The following is an 18,806-nucleotide window of genomic DNA, read 5'->3' as shown; positions in this document are numbered from 1 at the left end:
TTCTCTGATTTTTTTCTCAGCCCATTTATCATTTGTATATAGGAAGGATACTGATTTTTCGATTTCATCTTTTATCCTGCCACATTACTGAAGGTGTTTATTAGCTGTAGGAGTTCCCTGGTAGAATTTTTTGGGGTCACTAATGCATACTATCACATCATCTGCAAATAGAGATAGTTTGACTTCTTCCTTTACAATTTGTATACCCTTGATCCCCTTTAGTTGTCTTACTGCTGTAGCTAGAACTTGGAGTATTATATTGCATAGATATGGAGAAAGTGGACAGCTTTATCTTGTTTCTTATTTTGGTGGAATCACTTTGAGTTTCTCTCCAATTAGTTTGATGTTGGCTGTCGGCTGCTGTAAATTGTCTTTATTATGTTTAGGTATGTTCTTTGTATCTTTGATCCCTCCAAGACCGTTATCATGAAGGGGTGTTGGATTTTTGTGGAAGAAAGGGAGAAAAGATTATATGAGTGGGGGTGTGTGTGTCAACAACATGACTGGAAAGCCATAGAGACAGCTGAGCAGATGGAGCTCATGGGAATTCACAGACTCTAGGCTGACAGCTGTACAGCCTTCATGGGAAATAACAGGACCCTCTGCATATGGATCACAGAGTGTAGCTTAGTTTGTCTGAGGGGACTCTGGAAGTGGGACCAGGATCTCTTCCTGGTACATGAACTGGCTTTTCAAACCCATTCCCTATGATGGGATGCCTTGCTCTGCCTTGATGCAGGATGGAGGTGCTTGATCCAGCCTTAACTTAATGTGCCAGACTTTGTTGGCTCCCCATGGGAAGTCTTATCCTTTCTGAGGAGTGGATAGGGGGTTGGCTGGGGCTAGTGGGAAAGGAGAGAGGGGAGGGAGGGTTAACTGTTGTTGGTATGTAAAATGCATTTAAAAATAAATTTAAAAAAATCTAGTCAAAGGCAAAAAAAATTCCACAAAGAAACAATAAAAGTTAAATTAGGAAAAGAAAACCAATAACAACAAATCTGCTTTAAACTGGATGTGATGACACATGCCTGTAACCCCAACACATAACACATGTCTGTAATTCCAACACATGACATGACACATGCCTGCAATCCCAGCCCAGCAGCAGAGGATTGGCAAGAGTTTAAGACCAGTCTACCCTTCAGAGTGATATTTTGTTTAAAAATAAAAAAACCAAAAAAACAAAAATGAAAACAAACAAAGACTGATTTTGAGGGTTAAAGATTAGTTTTCAGAAGATTTCTCTTGTTTCCTTTGACTTTGGGCATTTTTAACTTTAAACTTTGATCGTCAGAGCAGAATTGTGGAATTGGAAGCTTATGCAGATTATTTAGTTAGTTTTTAAATCTACATTTAACCAGCAAGTGAGTTCTGAAGAGGAAATGTTTGCGAGTGAGAAGCTGTGCGAAGCCCAGGAGTCATGTTTCTAAGCACTGCCCTTAAAGACTTTCCTTCACACTGTGGAGGCCAGAAAGCTCCCATGGTCTACTGCAGTAATTCCTGAGCCACTTTCATGTAGCACTCTCCCCCACCTTCCTTTAAGGTTCAGCAAAAATTTTAATGTGAAAAGATAAAAGTGGTTTCCCACCCTCTTCTGAGGACCAGATTTCCAAAAACAGCTGACACAGGCCTCTTTTGTAATCAAGTTTAATATAAAAGCACCAAGAGTATGCAAATAAAACACCAAGCTAAACTCCAGATGCAGAGAGGTAATGCACTGATGTCATGCCACCCTTAAGGTAAGACACTGCTCCTGCCTGCTGGCCATGTGCAGTGGTCACACCACAGGTGCCTGTTTCTTCACAGTCTCACCACCACTGTGGATGCACAGGTACTGGCAACTTGCCAACCTCATTACTTTGGGTAGTGACAGTTCAGACAAACACACCCCACCCCCACACCTGCTTCAGTGTCAGAAGGAAATGAAGCCACAAGAAGAAGAACAAGGGCTTTACCCACTCTGCCTCCTGCCTGTTCTCAGCCTTCCCCTGCTCTAGTTGTTCCTCCTGGGCTTGGCTGCAGTGTGACATCCTCTCTGCTCCAGGTAGAAAGTGTGAAGAGTAACCACTGCGGACAAGTACCTGTTCTGCCCCGGTTTGGCTCCCCTTTGACATTCTGCCTGCTAGAGGGAGGAATTATGAGCAAAGAAAGCGACTGCAGACAATTGACATCCAGAAGCCACAAGTTTCTGTAAAAATCAGATCTGCACACCAACCAAGACAAAGCCATGGCGGTATCGCTGGAAGAATTTGTTCACTCCCTTGATCTAAGGACCCTTCCCAGGGTCTTAGAAATCCAGTCAGGCATCTACTTTGAAGGTAAGCATTTGTCTACTTTTTTAATTTGCTGGAAAGTTTTTATAAAAGTCTCTTGGGAATTTGTGGGAGAGATTTTAATAAAGAATACACGAAGGGCTGTGTATGTGGCCTAGCATGGCGATTAGGTTAGAACCTCATTGTACCCACAAACACAAATCTTGAGTTTTCCAAAGGAAAGGTGAGCACACACACACGCACACACACACAAATATAACAAACTGTTGAAGAGTGGAGACCCAGCAGCTGGTGAAGGAGGGAGAAACTAAGGCTTTAGTTGATGGTGATATCCAACAATGTGAACGGGGATCCTTTTTTGATAAGAATTCAACAAGTCAACACACATGATGTGCTACTTCTGCCTACTTTTTGAACATTGTTGTGATTGGGTTAAAAAAAGGGGGGAGCATAAAATGGTGTTTAAAATAGGTACAAAATGGGCATTTGTCAGATGTAGCAGGCAGTGGTGGCACAGGTCTTTAATTCCAGCACTTGGAAGGCAAACGCAGGCCAGATGTCTGATTTTAAGGCTATCCTGGCCTACAGAAGAAATTTCAGGATGACCGGGGCTACACAAAGAAATTCTGTCTCAAAAAGCAAACAAATAACAACTAAGATTTCGTTCCCTGTAATAACGCGTGTTCTGCACCTGATTAGGACAGAACAGATTGAGCTATGATCAAGTGTTGATTAGGTGTATCCAAAAAAATGTCGTTGATACTTATTTCTAGATTATTCAAAAAAAAAACACAAAAAGGAGAAAAGAACAGCTGAGTTTGCTTTGCTTCACCCAAAATGAATGTGACATCAAAGGCACAATCCTTACAAATAAGTACTTCCAAGTTCAGAAGGACTTCTAAGCTTGCCTTGCATTTACGCTCCTCTTTCTGTAGTGACCCCACTAAGCTACATAAATGGTGGCAAATTCTATGTAAAGATACAGAAATTAGCACCCATTGTCCACAAAATTCCTCTAAAACTCTGTGTTGAAGAGTTAAAGTTCACTGAAAATTATTGAAAACTAGGCTGGTGAATTTTGGTACAGCTTACTACTGTAAGGAAAATCCCCAATATGTTTTCTAGCATTTTAAAGTTAGTTTGATTATATATAAAGTACTGAAAAACATTTTCTAGGTAGATATCTGTTTCTGCTTATAAGAACAGGAGAATTAAAGCAAAACAAAGAACTGGGTCTATTGAAAGTATTCGGAAATTAAAGAATGGTTGGCTTTCCCACTTACAACCTGTCCCTGACTTCCTATGGTTAGATTTCCACTTTTTTTTTTTTTTTTTTTTTTTTTTTGCTTTGCAGTGTAGTAGAAATGCACAGCCATTCTGGTTTTCTTTTTTTATTTTAAGTATAGTAGTCAATCAGTTACATGGGGCATTAAACACTTGGTTTTGAAATGGGCATTTTGTAGCAGGCAGAGGCTGAACATGTCTTTAATCCCAGCACTCTGGAGGCGTAGGCAGGCAGATCTTTGAGTTCGAGGTCAGCCTGGTCTACAAAAAAAAAAGTTCCAGTCCAGGGTTGCACAGAGAAACCCTGTCTAAAAGAACAAACAAACAGCAACAACAAAGGAATTGATTTCCTTCGCTGTTCTAATGCATGTTCTGTACATGATTAGGATAGAATAGATTGAGCTATGATCATGAGTTGGTTAATGTATGCAATGAATTTGGGAGTTTCCAGTGGGTTTATCAAGATGTATCCCTATCACAAATTAGGAAACAATTATTCAGTTTTACCATACCAAAAAAAAAAAAAAGGTTGATACATGCACACCTTCCTACCTCCATACTCCCGAGTTTGTACTAGTCGCCCTCAGAGTTTACTCAAGTTTGTGAACTGATATTTGGAATTAGGCCATCTTTCATCAATCTACTCCCTTTCACATCAGAATTTACACTTCTAAGCTGTTCATCCATTGCTTCTCATCTCACGGTTAATGCTTTTAGGGCTTTACAGAAGAAGTCTTTCTGTATACCTATGAAGAATTGTTTTGTAACAGCTTCACAGTGTCAGATTTTATATTTGGTCCTTTGTTTATTTTCAGGATGCGTTGATATGAGATGTAGAGGGATCCAATTTTACATTTTTTTTTTTACAAGTTAGGTCAGATTTCTCAGTACCATCAGATAATATACTCACACGTGCATCCTTTGTCTTGGAAATAAATACCTCTTCTAGTCTGTTAGTTGATGTTTTCATTATTTGTGCCCAATCATTTGATTTTTTTCTGAATGACAGGTGCATCTGATTCCCTTATTTTTGCTCAATATTCTAAAGCTGACTTAGCTGTTCCGAGACTTAAAGTGCATTTAAAAAATAACAGCTACTTCTCTAGGAAATCTAACAAAGAGCTTTCTTAGATTCTCTTGGTTTTATATGTTAACTTAAAGAAACAGTAAGTTGTTTCACAAAAGAAACTTGATCCATTACTGTCTTCTTCCTTTATACTTTATTACTATGTTATCACTTAATTGAAATGAATTTCCGCAGTTAAGTACATCCATGTAACAGTCACTCAAGAAATAGAAAATTAGTGCTCTAGAAGACACATCTTAAATACTTTTCAATTGTTATCTAGTTTCTTCCCCAAATTAACCAATACTCCATGACTTTTGTTTATTTATAAACTTCATGTAAATGGAAAATTATAGTATGTACTCTTTTGGCTGGCTTACATGTGTTGTAAAGTTAATCTATACTATTCTATACAATTTGTTTTGCTTTCCTTTCTTTTCTTTCTCTCTTTCTTTTTCTGTTTTTCATCTTTCTTTCTTTCTTCCTTCCTTTCTCTCTTCCTTCTTTCTCTCTTTCTTTTCTTATATCAGTACTGGGGACCAAAACTAAGGCCTTATGCATGCTATGCAAGTGCACTACCACTAAGCAATAGCCCCAACCCTCTTCTCACTTCTATTTTGCTACAGGGTCTTACTAAGTTCCATAAGCTGGCTTTGGACTCACTCTATAGCCCAGGCATGTCTTCAGATAGCGACCCTCCTGCTTCAACCTACTGAGAACCTAGGTTTATAGGTGAAGGCCATCAGTTCTAGTAGTGTATAATATAGTAGTGGATCAATACACCAAAATTTACTTAGCCATTCTACTGTGGAAGGACATTTGGATTATTTCTACTTTAAAGTCACGGGTAGTGTATTATCATGAAATTCTCTTATACATCCATGTTCACAAAGATATTAAAAACAAGCAAAATGGCTATGTCTAATGGTGTGTATATTGTGCTTGATGGGTGGCGGAAGAAAAATTTCCTAAGCATTTGTTCAGTCTACATTTCCATTAGATGGCTCTGAAAGTTCCTGTTAACACACCTGATGATATTTTCTGTCACTGGTTATCTTGCTTTTAGTCTTTCTGGTAGGAACCCTGCAAAGAGCCCAGGTTTGACTTCACATCTGCCTTCTGTCTAATGAAATCCAGGACATATAGTCTTCTATTCCGTGATGCTTGCAGATTCTCTTTAGGACATGGTTCCTGGGTCTGGCTCATTTATATTAGGGTTTATAAATTTGTGTTAGTGACTTGATGAAATATATATACATATATATGTATATATATATCATAATAAGTTTTCTGGTGTGAATATCTTCTCGTCTGTGAAGCTTACCATTTGATTTTCTTAGGAATACCTTTTCATGCGGGGAAGTTTTCAATTTTACTGTTAGAGTGATCAGTTTGCCATTACAATTCTATTACATGCTGCTAAAGAAATTTTTATTTATCATGAATTATGAAAATACTATGTTAGCCTCTTGAAATTCACTTATTTAGCCTTTGCTTTGTATCTGTGGTCTGCCTGAAATCAATTGTTTTGTATATATGCTATGACATGAGGGCCAAGATCTAGAGAGAGCTAATGAGTACAATGATATTGAAAGGAAAGAAAGTGAGACAGCATCTTACTATGTAACTCTGCTGGATGGGAATTCGCTGTTATGCACCAGGCTGGCATTGAACTCACGGAGACCATCTGCTTTCCACGTGATAGCATTAGAGGGATCCCACACCCTACGTGGTCGAAAAGCTCCCTTTGCTCATGCTGTATCGTGTCCCATAGTCATAAACACTGTGTTTCAGACCAGGATCTCCTCCCGTAGCTTCTCTGCTTCTCCAGACACAGACGCAGGGCTGTTCATTTTATGTTTCTATTAAGACAGATTATCAGTCTTAATGCATACGGAACTGGAGCATTACTGCACGCTCATCCTACATGCTGTATGAGATTATGCTGCAGGGCTGTGGTTCTCTTGACTGCACGTTTGACATCTGACACGTTTTTAAGATTATCGATGTCTGTGTGTGTCCCTTACAAGTGCAGATTTAATTATGTAGGAGGTAAGGTGTCACTGTCCCGAGACATCTCCCTGATGACTCTAAAGTGCAGCCAAACTGGAAGCGACTGCTGCGGAATAGGCTTTCCAATGTGTTCTTATTCTTCAAGTTGGGCTCTTTGAATGATCATATACATTTTAGAATTCACTCGTCAACCTCCGCAGAAGTCCTATCTGAATTCTGATGAGCAGTGTATCATTTAGAGAAGGATTAACATCTAGAAAATTAACGAGGCTACGATCTATAAAATTCTGCTCTATGAACTGGAAATGCCTCTCAAGCTATGTCTTTTCTTTTTGGTCAGTAATGTTTGTAAATTTCTTTTGTATCTTCACTGTTTTCACACTTTTTCTGAGTATTTTTTCACATCGTTGTGTTAATGAATGGTATCTTAAGCAGCTGCAGTTACTCATACCCATAATCTCAGTAGTAGGGAGACTGAAGCCAAAGACTGAAGGCCATCCTGAGATAAATAGCTTCAGACCAGCCTAAGATATGGGAATCCATCCCCCAAACACCAAGTCAAACACAAGAAAACCAACTGGGAACCCTTCCACATTTTCAATTTTGTTTGTTGTGTTTGCTGAATTTTAAGAAAATATGTCTCTAATACCTACATTTTAGATTATTGATTTTTTTTTTAGACACTTCAGATTTTGTAAGGCCCGTTTTCTCCTTCCCAGAACTGTACCTTCATCTTCCCATTGAAACGCTGGTTAGTGTTTCTAGGAGAAAATGAAGCAAGGCTAACAGTGAGAGTCGGAACCCTATCACGTTTACAGTCACAGAAAACACCCGTACGTAACTCGCCATTGAAGTTGTGCAGTTTAGGTTACAGAACATTGTTTCCTTGTTAGCAATGGGTTTTAAAATAAAATCCCTGAGTATGTGTTTTTATTAAATATTCCCCCTGTAGCTTGTATAATGATTACATAAGTTTCTACATTGATTAATATCAAGCAAGGCTTTGCATATGCAGCACAATCAGATTAGTTAGATATTGCTGAATTGGTTTTTAATATTAAAACAACTTTGTGTTTCTTTTAGAGGACATTATTGACTTGAAATTTTTATTCTTTGTATAGTTGCCACCAGGATCCATATAAGGTTGGATTGAGTATCAAACTTCATTGTTGTTGTTTTGAGACAGGGTCTTGCTATGTAGTTCAAATGCGATCCTTCTGCCTTAGGCTCCGGAGTAGTGGGGTCGTAGGCTTGTATACTACAGCTGGCAAAATGACCCCTTGTCTGAGTTTCTCATGTCATTTTCTTTGTGGTTCTGGGAAGTGAATCCACTACTTCATCCATACTAATCAACTACTTTGTAACTAAACTTCTTGTGTGTGTGTGTGTGTTTGATTTTTCGAGACAGGGTTTCTCTGTAGCTTTGGAGTTTGTCCTGAAACTAGCTCTTGTAAATCGGGCTGCCCTTGAAATGATAGAGATCTACCTGCCTCTGCCTTCCGAGTGCTGGGATTAAAGGCGTGTGCCACCAGGGCCCAGCATAACTAAACTTTTAGTTAGAAGTCTTTGCTTGTTAAGATTTAGAGAAAAACTTGATGCCATTTCTTCTGTAACTATTTAGTAGAATTCTTAATACAGTAATTAAAAAAACCCTTTTATTCTTTGTGGATTTCACATCATGCATTCTTATCCTATCCATTTTCCCATTACCCTCATTTGCCCTTCACCCTTGCAAACTTCCCCCAAAACAAAACAAAAATCAAAAACCAAACAAAGAAACAAACAAAACAAAACAAACCAACAAAACAAAAAGCAAACAAACAAAAAATAAGAATAGTTTTGTAGCTGTGAAAGCTGTAGCTCATCTTTTGTCCTTTTGTCTTTGCTTGCAATTGGTTTGAGGCCTCTGGCTACACTTTCCATATCGGGCCCTCACTGGGGCTCCTCTTGGATATTCTGTCACTGTCCTGTGTCATGGAGATCCTACAATTTTGGATCTGTAGGTTCATTGCCTCCATATGCCCCAGTGAGGTGGGTGCTGGGGTGGGCCAAATCATAACCCTCATTCTGGGCCTGGCTGGTAGCTGGGCTGGTCCACTGGCCAGTTTTCTCCTTTATCTCCACCAGGCTCCACCAGGGTGAGCTCTCCAGCACTGTATCAGCCAGCCCACCCAATGTAGCCTGAGCAAGGAGTGGGACCAGCTCTCTTGCTATCAGGCCCTTGGGTCACGCTCGTCCACACTCACACTGCCAGAGCCAGCTCCACTGTCTTGCCCAGGCAAGGTGCAGGGCCATCTCTGTCTCTCTCTCTCTTGATCACGCGCTATAGGGGGAGTGTGAGTGTGTGTGTGTGTGTGTGTGTGTGTGTGTGTGTGTGCTGGTGGCGGGTCAGCTCTCCTCATTTCAGGCCCTTAGGATTGGCTCACCTTCATCCCCTCAAACAGGGTCAGCTCTAGGCTGCTATCCTGGTTGAATACAGGGCCAACTCTTCTGTTGTTGCAGCTAGTGAGGGGCAGTGCTAGGTCATACACTCGCCTGACCCGGGTGTGTGGGGGGGTATCATGCCTGCCTCAGGTAGCTGGCCAGAAGGGTGGGATGGGGAGTGGGGGTGGGAAGGAGGGCATCTTTCTCTCACCCATGCTACCATATGGCAGACTGGAGGGGGGAGTCATGTCTCCTCCTCCCATGGCTCTCATGGCCTCAGGGTCAGGTCATCTGTGTCACTGCCCACAGGGTCAGTTCTAGTGTACTGCCCAGATGGGTTACCAGGTCCACTCTTCCATTTGCTGCAGCCAGTGAGGGAATCCCAGGGCCACCGCTCTTGCTTGCTGTGGGTAGCGAGGGAGAGCATCTTTCCCTCACCCATGCCATCACATGGTTGACAGGGGCAGAGCAGGGTCAGCTCTGCTATGCTCACTCTCTCAGGGTTGTGTTCCCTATAACAGTGTCAACTCTAGTGCTGCCCATGTGATGTGCAAGCCTGTGGTGAGGGGTGGGGTCATCTTTCCTGGTTGCAGGGGCCAACACTCTTGCTTCAGTCCCGTGATGGGCAGGGCCAGCTATCCCAGGGTCAGTAAGGGGTAAGGCCAGCTCACCTCAGCCTTTGGATTTCAACAAGCTTGGCTCTGATGATCTTCATGGCAACACAGACAATGGACATCAGTATAGACCCCAGTCACAACTGTACCACGGACTAAGTCCACATGGCCCTTGGCAACAGCCCAGACCTGGGGAAGTAAGGTCACCCAGATCAGTGTGATCCTTGTAGCAGCATGGCCCTCAGACACTGACATGGTCTCAGGTAACTGATCAGAGCCTCGGCATCTGGACCGCCCTCAGCGGTGAAAGGCACCACGTACTTCAATTCAGACTCTGTCTGCTGTAGAGCCACCAGACATGGCCCTTGGCAGCAGTCCTGACCCCAAGACACTATGGCCCTGGGTGACATCACAGACCACTCAGATCAGCATGGCCCTGGTTGCAGCACAGCCTCCAGATGCACACATGACCAGAGGTTGCAGTCTATACCCTAGGCATCCTGTGGCCTGCAGTGGCAACATGGGTCATAGACATCAATACAGACCCTGGCCATGCTACGACCATGCCAATGAAGACATTTTAAGGAGGGATTTCTAAACACTAATAATTTTAATTATGTTCTCAGTTCTTTAGCATCCGATCCAGGAAAATTGTTTGTTTGGTTTTTATTGAAAACAATGGCTAAAGAGATGGCTCATGGATTCCGATAACACAGTGTTCTTTAGAGGACCGAAGTTTGGTTCCCAGCACTCATGTCAGGTGGCTCATAACCACCTGAAATTCCAGGTCCAGGGGACCTGTTTCTGGCCTCTGTGGGCACCCGCACTCCATGTAAATGTCCCACAGAGTCTTATACACATTCATATAATTAAAAATACTAAAATATATCCGTAAAAGGATCAAAATATAAAGCCATTTCTAGATAGTTTATTAGAGTTTAGAAAATGCCAATAGTGTGGTCATCTATCCTAGGACAGTTCCCTGAACATACTCACAAGCACACATGTTCGTCTGTTTCTATGGTAACCTGATAACAATTTACTTCACTTTTCCTATTCTTTTCCCAGTAAAATAGAAGATGCAATGAAAGACTGTCAGCATATTGAAGAATTCTCATATGAATTCTAGTAGTGTATCTTTTTTTATTTCATTGGCTCACCTAAGTAGAGACTGATATCCTTAGAAGTCCTCAAGACTTGCTCTTGATCATAGCTATTTTTGTGTTTCTTCTTATCTTTGTAGTAGGGCGGGGCTACCCCAGGAGTGGGAATCCTTGTCTTATTCTAGTCATAAAGAAAATCATCTAAAATCTTTTTATTAAGTTCTAAGCACTGGCATTTAATTTTTACTTAAAAAAATTCTCCTTTTTCCATGTTTTATAGGTGTTTACATGATGAGTTGGTTTTAAAGTTAATGCTGTTTATCTTTAAGCTGGAGAGATGGTTTAGTGGCTAAGAACACTGTCTGCTCTTCCAAAGGTCCTTAGCAACGACATGATAAATTCCCAGCAACGACATGATAAATTGTCTTTAAATATTCATCAGGGAAGTGCTTGAAGAGCTTTGGGTGAGAGCTTGTTATATGCGTGAGGCCATGTGTCAGGGCAGTTGGGGTGTCCCACTCTTTCCATAAGACAAGGGGTGAAAGTGAAGAACCTTATTAGAGGGTCTCAGGGACCCAGTTGTTCACTGAAGGTAGCACATTGCAGATGGAACTGAGAAACAGTCCTCCTTCGAGACTAATGTCAATAGCTTCCTCATGGGTATTATTAACAGCTTCGGTAACCTGGGTCTGGGACACTCTCCTTAGTGGCTAGCATTCTCCTGGAATAGAAACCACTATTTAGAATCCTAGATAAGGACCAACAAGATGTCCTCCGTCATCTCAGTAGACTATGGCTGGTCTCAGCACCACAGCCACAATCAGACTGTCCACTTTGTCCACAGAGCTATCAAGGCTCATTGTATTCTCTCTCTCTCTCTCTCTCTCTCTCTCTCTCTCTCTCTCTCTCTCTCTCTCTCTCTCTCTCTCTCTCTCTCCCCCTGTATTTTCACATTTAACCATAACTAAATTAGCCAGTAGACTTACCTATTTTAGATCTGCGTTAGCTTTATCTTTCTGAAATGAGCTCTGCAGATTTTACTGCTTTCTATTTTCTAAGGTAATGTTTCAAAAATTATTTTTTAACTTCTCTAACTTCTCGCAAAGTTGGTAGAACTCATGTGTCAGGACTCCCAAATATAGAGTTGTTTGGACAGAAAAGAGTTTGGTTTTACTAATGGTCTCTAGTGTTTGGTGTCTTTTATTGATTTCTGACCTAATTTTCTTTTTTTCCTCCTCCTCCTTCTTTTTGTTTCTTTGTTTTTCTAGACAGGGTTTTTCTGTGTAGTCCTGACTGTCCTGGCACTCTATTCGTAGACTAGGCTAGGCTCAGACTCAGATATGCCTCCTTCTGCTGCTCATGTGCTTGGATCAAAGGCGAGCACCATGACTTTCTGCTCCTGAATCTCCATTTGCTTTCTTGGACTCTCTGATGCTCTGTGTTGAACTGCATCATTTAAAATGATTACCTCCTTCTTGATAAATGCATTTAATATTAAAATGTATATCTAGGTACTTTTGTCAGGTGACATTTTCAGATAGGACCTTGCCCTGTAGCCCAGTCTGAGACCAAACTCATCATCATTCTGCCTCAGTTCCTTTTCAATGTTTAAGAAAGAGCCACGTAGGCCTTAGACTGGGTCCTCTTGCTTTAGTTTCCAGGCTACCGCGCCGAGATTACAAGTGTGAATGATCAGTTTTGGGCTCATTATCTTAATTCTAATTACTATTTACTTTCTTTTAAATTCAGTGGCTATTTGTTGATTATTCATATGAGATTTAATTTAGCTAACTTTTGCTTTTAATTACTTTTATTCAGTTTCATTAGAGAACAAGGTATTGTGGCCTTTTCTTTTAATAGTCTGATGTTTCTTTTACCTTATGGTTTGAAGTATGCCCTACTTTAAGACACAGAAGTTGAAATTGGAAGCAGCTGACAGGTGATATTAGGTTCTGTGGTACTAGACTAAATTCTTTGAACTGAAAACCACATGGTAACAGGAACCATGCTAGAACATTCTAACGGGCCCGTTACTCATATTTTGAATGTACTCTTGTCCTATTAAGGTGAGGGAAAGCTGTAGATTATAAACGCAGGACTCAGCTCCCTGGGTCAGTTCAATGTGAGCAATATCCTTGACTTAACCCTGCAGCAGTTGCCTTGGCCTCTGTTACGTGAAGATTGGCCTCACTCTGAAGGTTGCTAAGATAAAGTGAATACATTTAGATAGGCAAGTAACTCATAGTTATCTTGAGAATCATAGAAACTATTATTACTTCGTAAAAAAAATAGTGATACATGGCAAGGAAAACTTATTAGCCATTTCTAAATAAAAAAAAAAACACAACAAAACAAAAACAACAAAATAACTCGTCACCACAACAACAAAAGCCCAGACAATTTGAATCATACTGATTCCTACAGAATACAAAGAGAAAAAACAAAGCCAAAAAGTGAAAAAAAAAAAAACCCACCCCAGTAACATTTAAGACATTAACAAAAACTCACTAAAAATCCTCAAAAATATTAAGCTAGGAACTCAAGAAAGTAAATTCTAGGGTGCCATAAACAAGGCTCAGTGGTGAAGAGACTCGCTGCTGCCTCTCTCCTGCACTCACCTGGAAGCTCACAGTCTGTGTAAGTTCAGTTAAAGGAGAAGCTAACTCCCTCTTATCCCTTCCTCAGGCACCAAGTGCACATATGACCCATAGACAGAAATGAATGCAGATCATTCATATAAATAAAAAAATCTAAATACATTTAAAATATTTTAAACTTTATATATATATACACCAAATCATGAATTGGAAGAGGATAAACTACAAATAAAAGCCATATCCACAGTAAATGCAGTAGACAGGATATAATATCCTGGCTTCCTAATTTCTGCCAACACTGAGTTAAGTAAATATAAAATGTAAAAATTAACAAAAACGGAGACTAGTTCATATGCCACATAAAAGATTTTTACATCTTTTCTTCATTGTGTGTGTATGAGTGTGCACTACTGACAAAATGGTCATGGAATGATAAATCATCATTTATCTTTTAAACCTGAAAGGTACAAGAATGATTCATAAAACTCTGTGCAGGAAGCCAGTGGGGTGTGGCACTCCTGTAGTCCACGCTCAGCAGGCAAAAGCAGGAAGTAGGAAGATCTCAACTTGGAGGCCCTCCTGGGCTGCATAGTGATACCTTGTATCAAAAACCAAAACCGAAAAGCAGCTAGGTTAGCCACACGTAGGCATGCATGAGCAGAACCAAGATGAGCCAGGTGATGGGTATATAAACCTCACTGGCATTTCATGTGACAATTAGGTAATCCAATTAGCATATAAAATGTGCACAAATACCAGACCTTTAGAAATTAACTTCAAATCATAATTACAAAGAATAAAATGTAGTAACTAAATGAGAAGGTTTATTGAAAGATGTTTTATAGACAAATATTATGCTTGCATCAGCATGGAATACATTGCACAAATTTTAAAATTTCATTATCAAAAATTATTGTCCATGAGGCCAGAATTACATATAGGAACAAAATGCAAAGCTCCCCTCTCTTTGGAGGAATTACACTTTTAAATGCATGCAAGTAGAGCCAATGCTGCAGAAGGGCGGGGTATGTTTTTACTGGGGCAATCAGGACTCACCCCTTAACTTTATTCTTCCCACATATGAACAAGTCTTTACATTTCTATTCTCAAAATGTAGGTTGAAGTTTCCATGTCCCTTAAATCTCAACCAAGGCCCTAGCATTTTTCCTAGGGTTAAGACAATTCTGATGAAATGCAATTTGAACAGGGGTTTGAATCCACACAGGAAGTGAGCACTACAAATATCTGGGGAAATCAGCTTCTTGTTGAGGACAGCAAGTACAGACCTGTGAAGAGCTTGCTTCATGTGGTTAACAAGCAGGGCAGGGATGAGAGTTATGGGATTGAAGCAGAGCAGTTGAGGGGAGAGGTGCAGAAGACAGAGTTGGTCCAAGCAAGGAAGGCCATACTCATCAATAGCATAGCATGTGGCAGGGACGGCTGATGCAAACAGGGCTCTGTGTAAGATCAGGCAGTCAGGAAAGACTTTCTGAAAAGCAGAGAAGATACAGAAAATGAGAGATCTGAAGGGCAAGAAACATCAGGTCATGTGTGCAACAATCTTCCTAATTCTAGTTTTGCTTAATTTAGATAGCGATGGACTGGGCCCTACTGAGATGCTTGGGTTGGTGTGAGTGTTTCCTTCTTCATCTAATCTGAAATGTCCAACTCTCAAGTTTCTTTGTAGACATCTTGCAAAGTGATTGTCTACCTTGTAATAAGTAGTTAGAGAATAACAATTCCAAAATTATCTTTACCATAGACACATCATCTATTTGGGGTTCAAGCCCTGCCTAATTATAACAAGTTATAAAAAGGTTGATCTCTGTAATCATTATCATCTTCAATTATTTGAAAGACAGTTTACAGTCAAGAAACAAAATGGAGAAAAAAAGGTCTTAATTTATTCTATTTTTGAATGTGTGGGTGTCTTGTCTTTTCGTACCCTCTTGGGATCATGTGGTTTAGTTACACTGCTGACTATATGAGCTCTAGTTACTGTCATTTAGGAATGTATACTTTAAGAATCAATGAATAATTTGACATATTCTGTCCTTGTAGACTTTGGAAACTGTCAAAATGGAACCCCCAAAGTCTTAGTTGCTAAGTAACTACAATTAAGAGAGACCGGTCCTCATCTGCCTCTACTGAATATGCAGTACACTAAACTGCATGGCTTATTGCTGAAATCACTACTATTTTGAGGTTCTTTAGAAAATGCAACCTTTAACATAACCTAATCATTCTCACCAGAACAATGATACAGTGTTATATTTATTATGATCAGGGTGAAGTCTTTATCAACTAAAAAGTAATTACACATTCACATATTTGAATCACACATTGTCAAGGGACCTACTGGAGTAAAGCTGTTCCCACCTGTTCATAGCAAAGTGAGTTCACCACTTAGCATTTAGGAAATACTTTCTGCGGCTTCTGTGACTATTCTTTTTTACTAACATTACCACAGTTTATTTTATATATGCCATCATTTTGTTTTTGGTGGCGATTAAAATTTTGGCAAATACTCAGTGCATTATAATCTTAATTTTTTTAAGAATTATTTTTCACTTCATAAAATTATATTCATAAGCTTGGCACTTTGGTAATTGTAGAGACATAAACTATTCGTAACACTACAAACATAAGTACTGTTAATATTTTGATGTATTCTCGTCTAATTTTCACAAAAGTGTAAATGAACTTTAAGAAGGAGAAATGTTGATGCTGACATTTCTTTCCTCTTGCTTTACCTAGAATCTTATCCCTTTGTACTACTTTGAATTATTGCCTCAACTTAAGCCATCAAAATTTATTGCCATGATTATCAATTTTTTTACTCAACTTGTTTACCTGATTACATCCTGGGAAGCTTGAAGTCTGCCTTTCATCCTGTATCCAGAATCATGTGTCTGATATGTGAAATAGAACATTTCATTCCTCTGTAAACACCCTTCTATGGCATTCCCATATTTTTATCTCAAAATAGAAGCTTGAGTGAACAATAAAGCTCTACATTGTCTCCCTGCCCCATTATTTAAGTTTCTGGTTTACCGGTCCTTCCCCCATCTTTGCCTATGTCTTTCTCACTGTTACACAAGCATGCAGGCTAGTCGCATTAAAGCTTTGCTAGAATTCTCTTCATGTCTTGCAAAACTCCTATATCACACATCCGTTTGGTTTAAACACTTGTCTTTGAAGCTTGCTAAATATACAAGTTTCCCATATCCTTTGTCTTCCATATTCTGCTTTTGAGGTTTTACCAAAATATCCATCTCCTTCATGCATCCAGGCTTTTAACTTCAGGGGCCTCTTTCCATTCTATTTTTCTGGTGTCTTTATTGAGGTATAGTTTACATCCTATAGAACCTGCTCTTGAGTATACAAGTCAGTGGTTTCTTGCAGGATGATAGATAATATTGTGTCATCATTGCCTAGTTAAGACCATTTCTATAGCATCACAGAGCTAGCTTGAGTGGTTTTCTCAGCAACCCCCACTCTCTACTCCAGTCTGAAACAGCCATTGATAGGCTTTATGTCTGAATATTTGCCTTCCATAAACAGTTCATATATGAGTCATGCGTCACCTCTTCTTTGGCTCCCAGCATCTTTCACTTAGTATCATGCTTTTGTGGTTCATCCATGTTATAAAACTTAATATTTTGTTTCCTCCTGCTCCTAATAGTATTTTATTGTATGGAATGCATCACACTTTCTTTGTTTAAGGCCCAAAACAGACACTTAGATTGCTTCACATTCAGAGATATTTTGGATAATCCATTCATTATGCATGAAGAACCAATTTTACCACATCTTCACTGAAGCTTAGTGTTATCTTTTAATTACATCTCCTTGTAGTTTTAATCTGAATTTCTTAATAATGATAACGATGGACACTTTCTCTTGCATTGATTAACAGCATGTTTTTTTCTTCAATAAAACATGTCTTCATATTATTTACCAACCCTTAACTTAATTGTGTTTCTATGGTGTTGAATAATATAAATATTTTACATATTCTAGGTATTTGATTTGCAGTTTTCCAAATGTGCAGATATTATCTCTTTATGATCCACCTATTCATTTCTAAATGTCTTCCTGGAAGAAAAAGGTTTTAGCCTTTAATTAAGTCCAACTGATAAAAAACTTTCCCCCCTTTTACACCTCATGCTTTTGCTATCATGTTGACTAACCCAAAGTCATAAAATTTTCTTCCTTTTCTTTTTTTGATGTGGGCAGAGGGTTCTAAAGACTCAAATTTGAGGATTTTCTAGACTCACAGAATTTACAAAAGCTGTTGTTTTTCCAAGTGATGATTTATTATCATCCAGTAATATTTTAGGGGATGCGTGTATTAGCATATTTTGGAGAAAATAAAGGGTCCGTGACGTGAGAAGGAGGGAACGATGGGGCCAGAAGTGGTGGAAAACCCTAGCCGTCCTTTAGCAGAGCAGAGCATTTCTGGAGATACTGACCTTAAAAAGCAAGGCTCAGCTAAAAATATGAAGAGTTTTCTTCACACAATTCAGACAGCAGAAGACACTTCTTTCTACTCTTGATCAAGGAAGATAATGTTGATGAAACCACACACACATTTGCAGAAGCTAAAGCATAATTTGGACCAAGTCCATAAACATAACATGCAAAGTGTGTCTTACAGCAATTGGTAAGTGTTCAAAAAATGTTTTTTTACACCTGGAAGTAAAAGTAAATTTAAGTACCATGTTTTGAATAGTATAACTATTGTAATCATGCTTGTTCTTGAAGACATATGTTGAAACCATAGAAATTATTTCTTAAAATTATGTCTCTTCACTTCTTCCTTGGTTTCTTCTAAAAAAAAAATACATGAAGTGGTATTGCCCTAAAGGACTCTGTGGCCTGAAAAAAAGAGACATGTATTTTTAATTTTTTTCTTAACATAGTGTGAAAAGTGCTGTATAGGACAAAACAACTCTTGGAACCCTGGTGAGTGATGGAGAATCAGAGGGCACTCACAGAGAAGTGATGATGATGTTTCTAATTTATAGCCTAAAGAGAAGATGACTAAGCAAAAAGGAACTTTTAGAATGAGAGACAATTGCTTAATAGAAAGATACCCAATTATAAAATTCCAAATGTGCTCCAATCAGGGAATTCTAGATAGCTGGGTCATTTGTGATCATGTTTTAAATGGCTCTTTAGTTATTCAAAAGATTCTGAGTTCCTATATAGGCTCCACTGAGGTCATAATGGTGGAATACAGATCTGGTGATGTACCATCGTCATAAGAAACAGGCACCAGACATCATCCATGTTTTCTGCCTGTCTGTCAGTGTCTGTGTTTACATGCATGCATTAAGATCACATAAAATTGGCAGGAGAAGGTAGCAGTAATCAAGCCAGGAAGAGTGTCCTCTTCAGAATCTAAAGTTCTAAACGTATCCTAGGGC

The 18,806-nt window shown here is 39.4% G+C and overlaps 1 protein-coding gene across 1 annotated transcript in view; it reads left to right on the top strand.

Moving 5' to 3' along the window:
- Window positions 1-1,980: 1,980 nt before the first annotated feature.
- Themis (thymocyte selection associated) overlaps window positions 1,981-18,806 on the top strand; it is a 187,381-nt gene continuing 170,555 nt past the window's right edge. Inside the window, exon 1 of the mRNA XM_075946736.1 lies at window positions 1,981-2,318. Within this exon, the coding sequence (XP_075802851.1) occupies window positions 2,228-2,318 (91 nt within the window). The 5' untranslated portion in view covers window positions 1,981-2,227. The remainder of the gene's footprint in view (window positions 2,319-18,806) is intronic.

Source organism: Microtus pennsylvanicus, chromosome 1, assembly GCF_037038515.1.
Source record: "Microtus pennsylvanicus isolate mMicPen1 chromosome 1, mMicPen1.hap1, whole genome shotgun sequence".
Taxonomy (NCBI): Eukaryota; Metazoa; Chordata; class Mammalia; order Rodentia; family Cricetidae; genus Microtus; species Microtus pennsylvanicus.
Note: the sequence above shows the minus strand (reverse complement) of the source record. Positions and strands in the feature narration are given on the sequence as shown.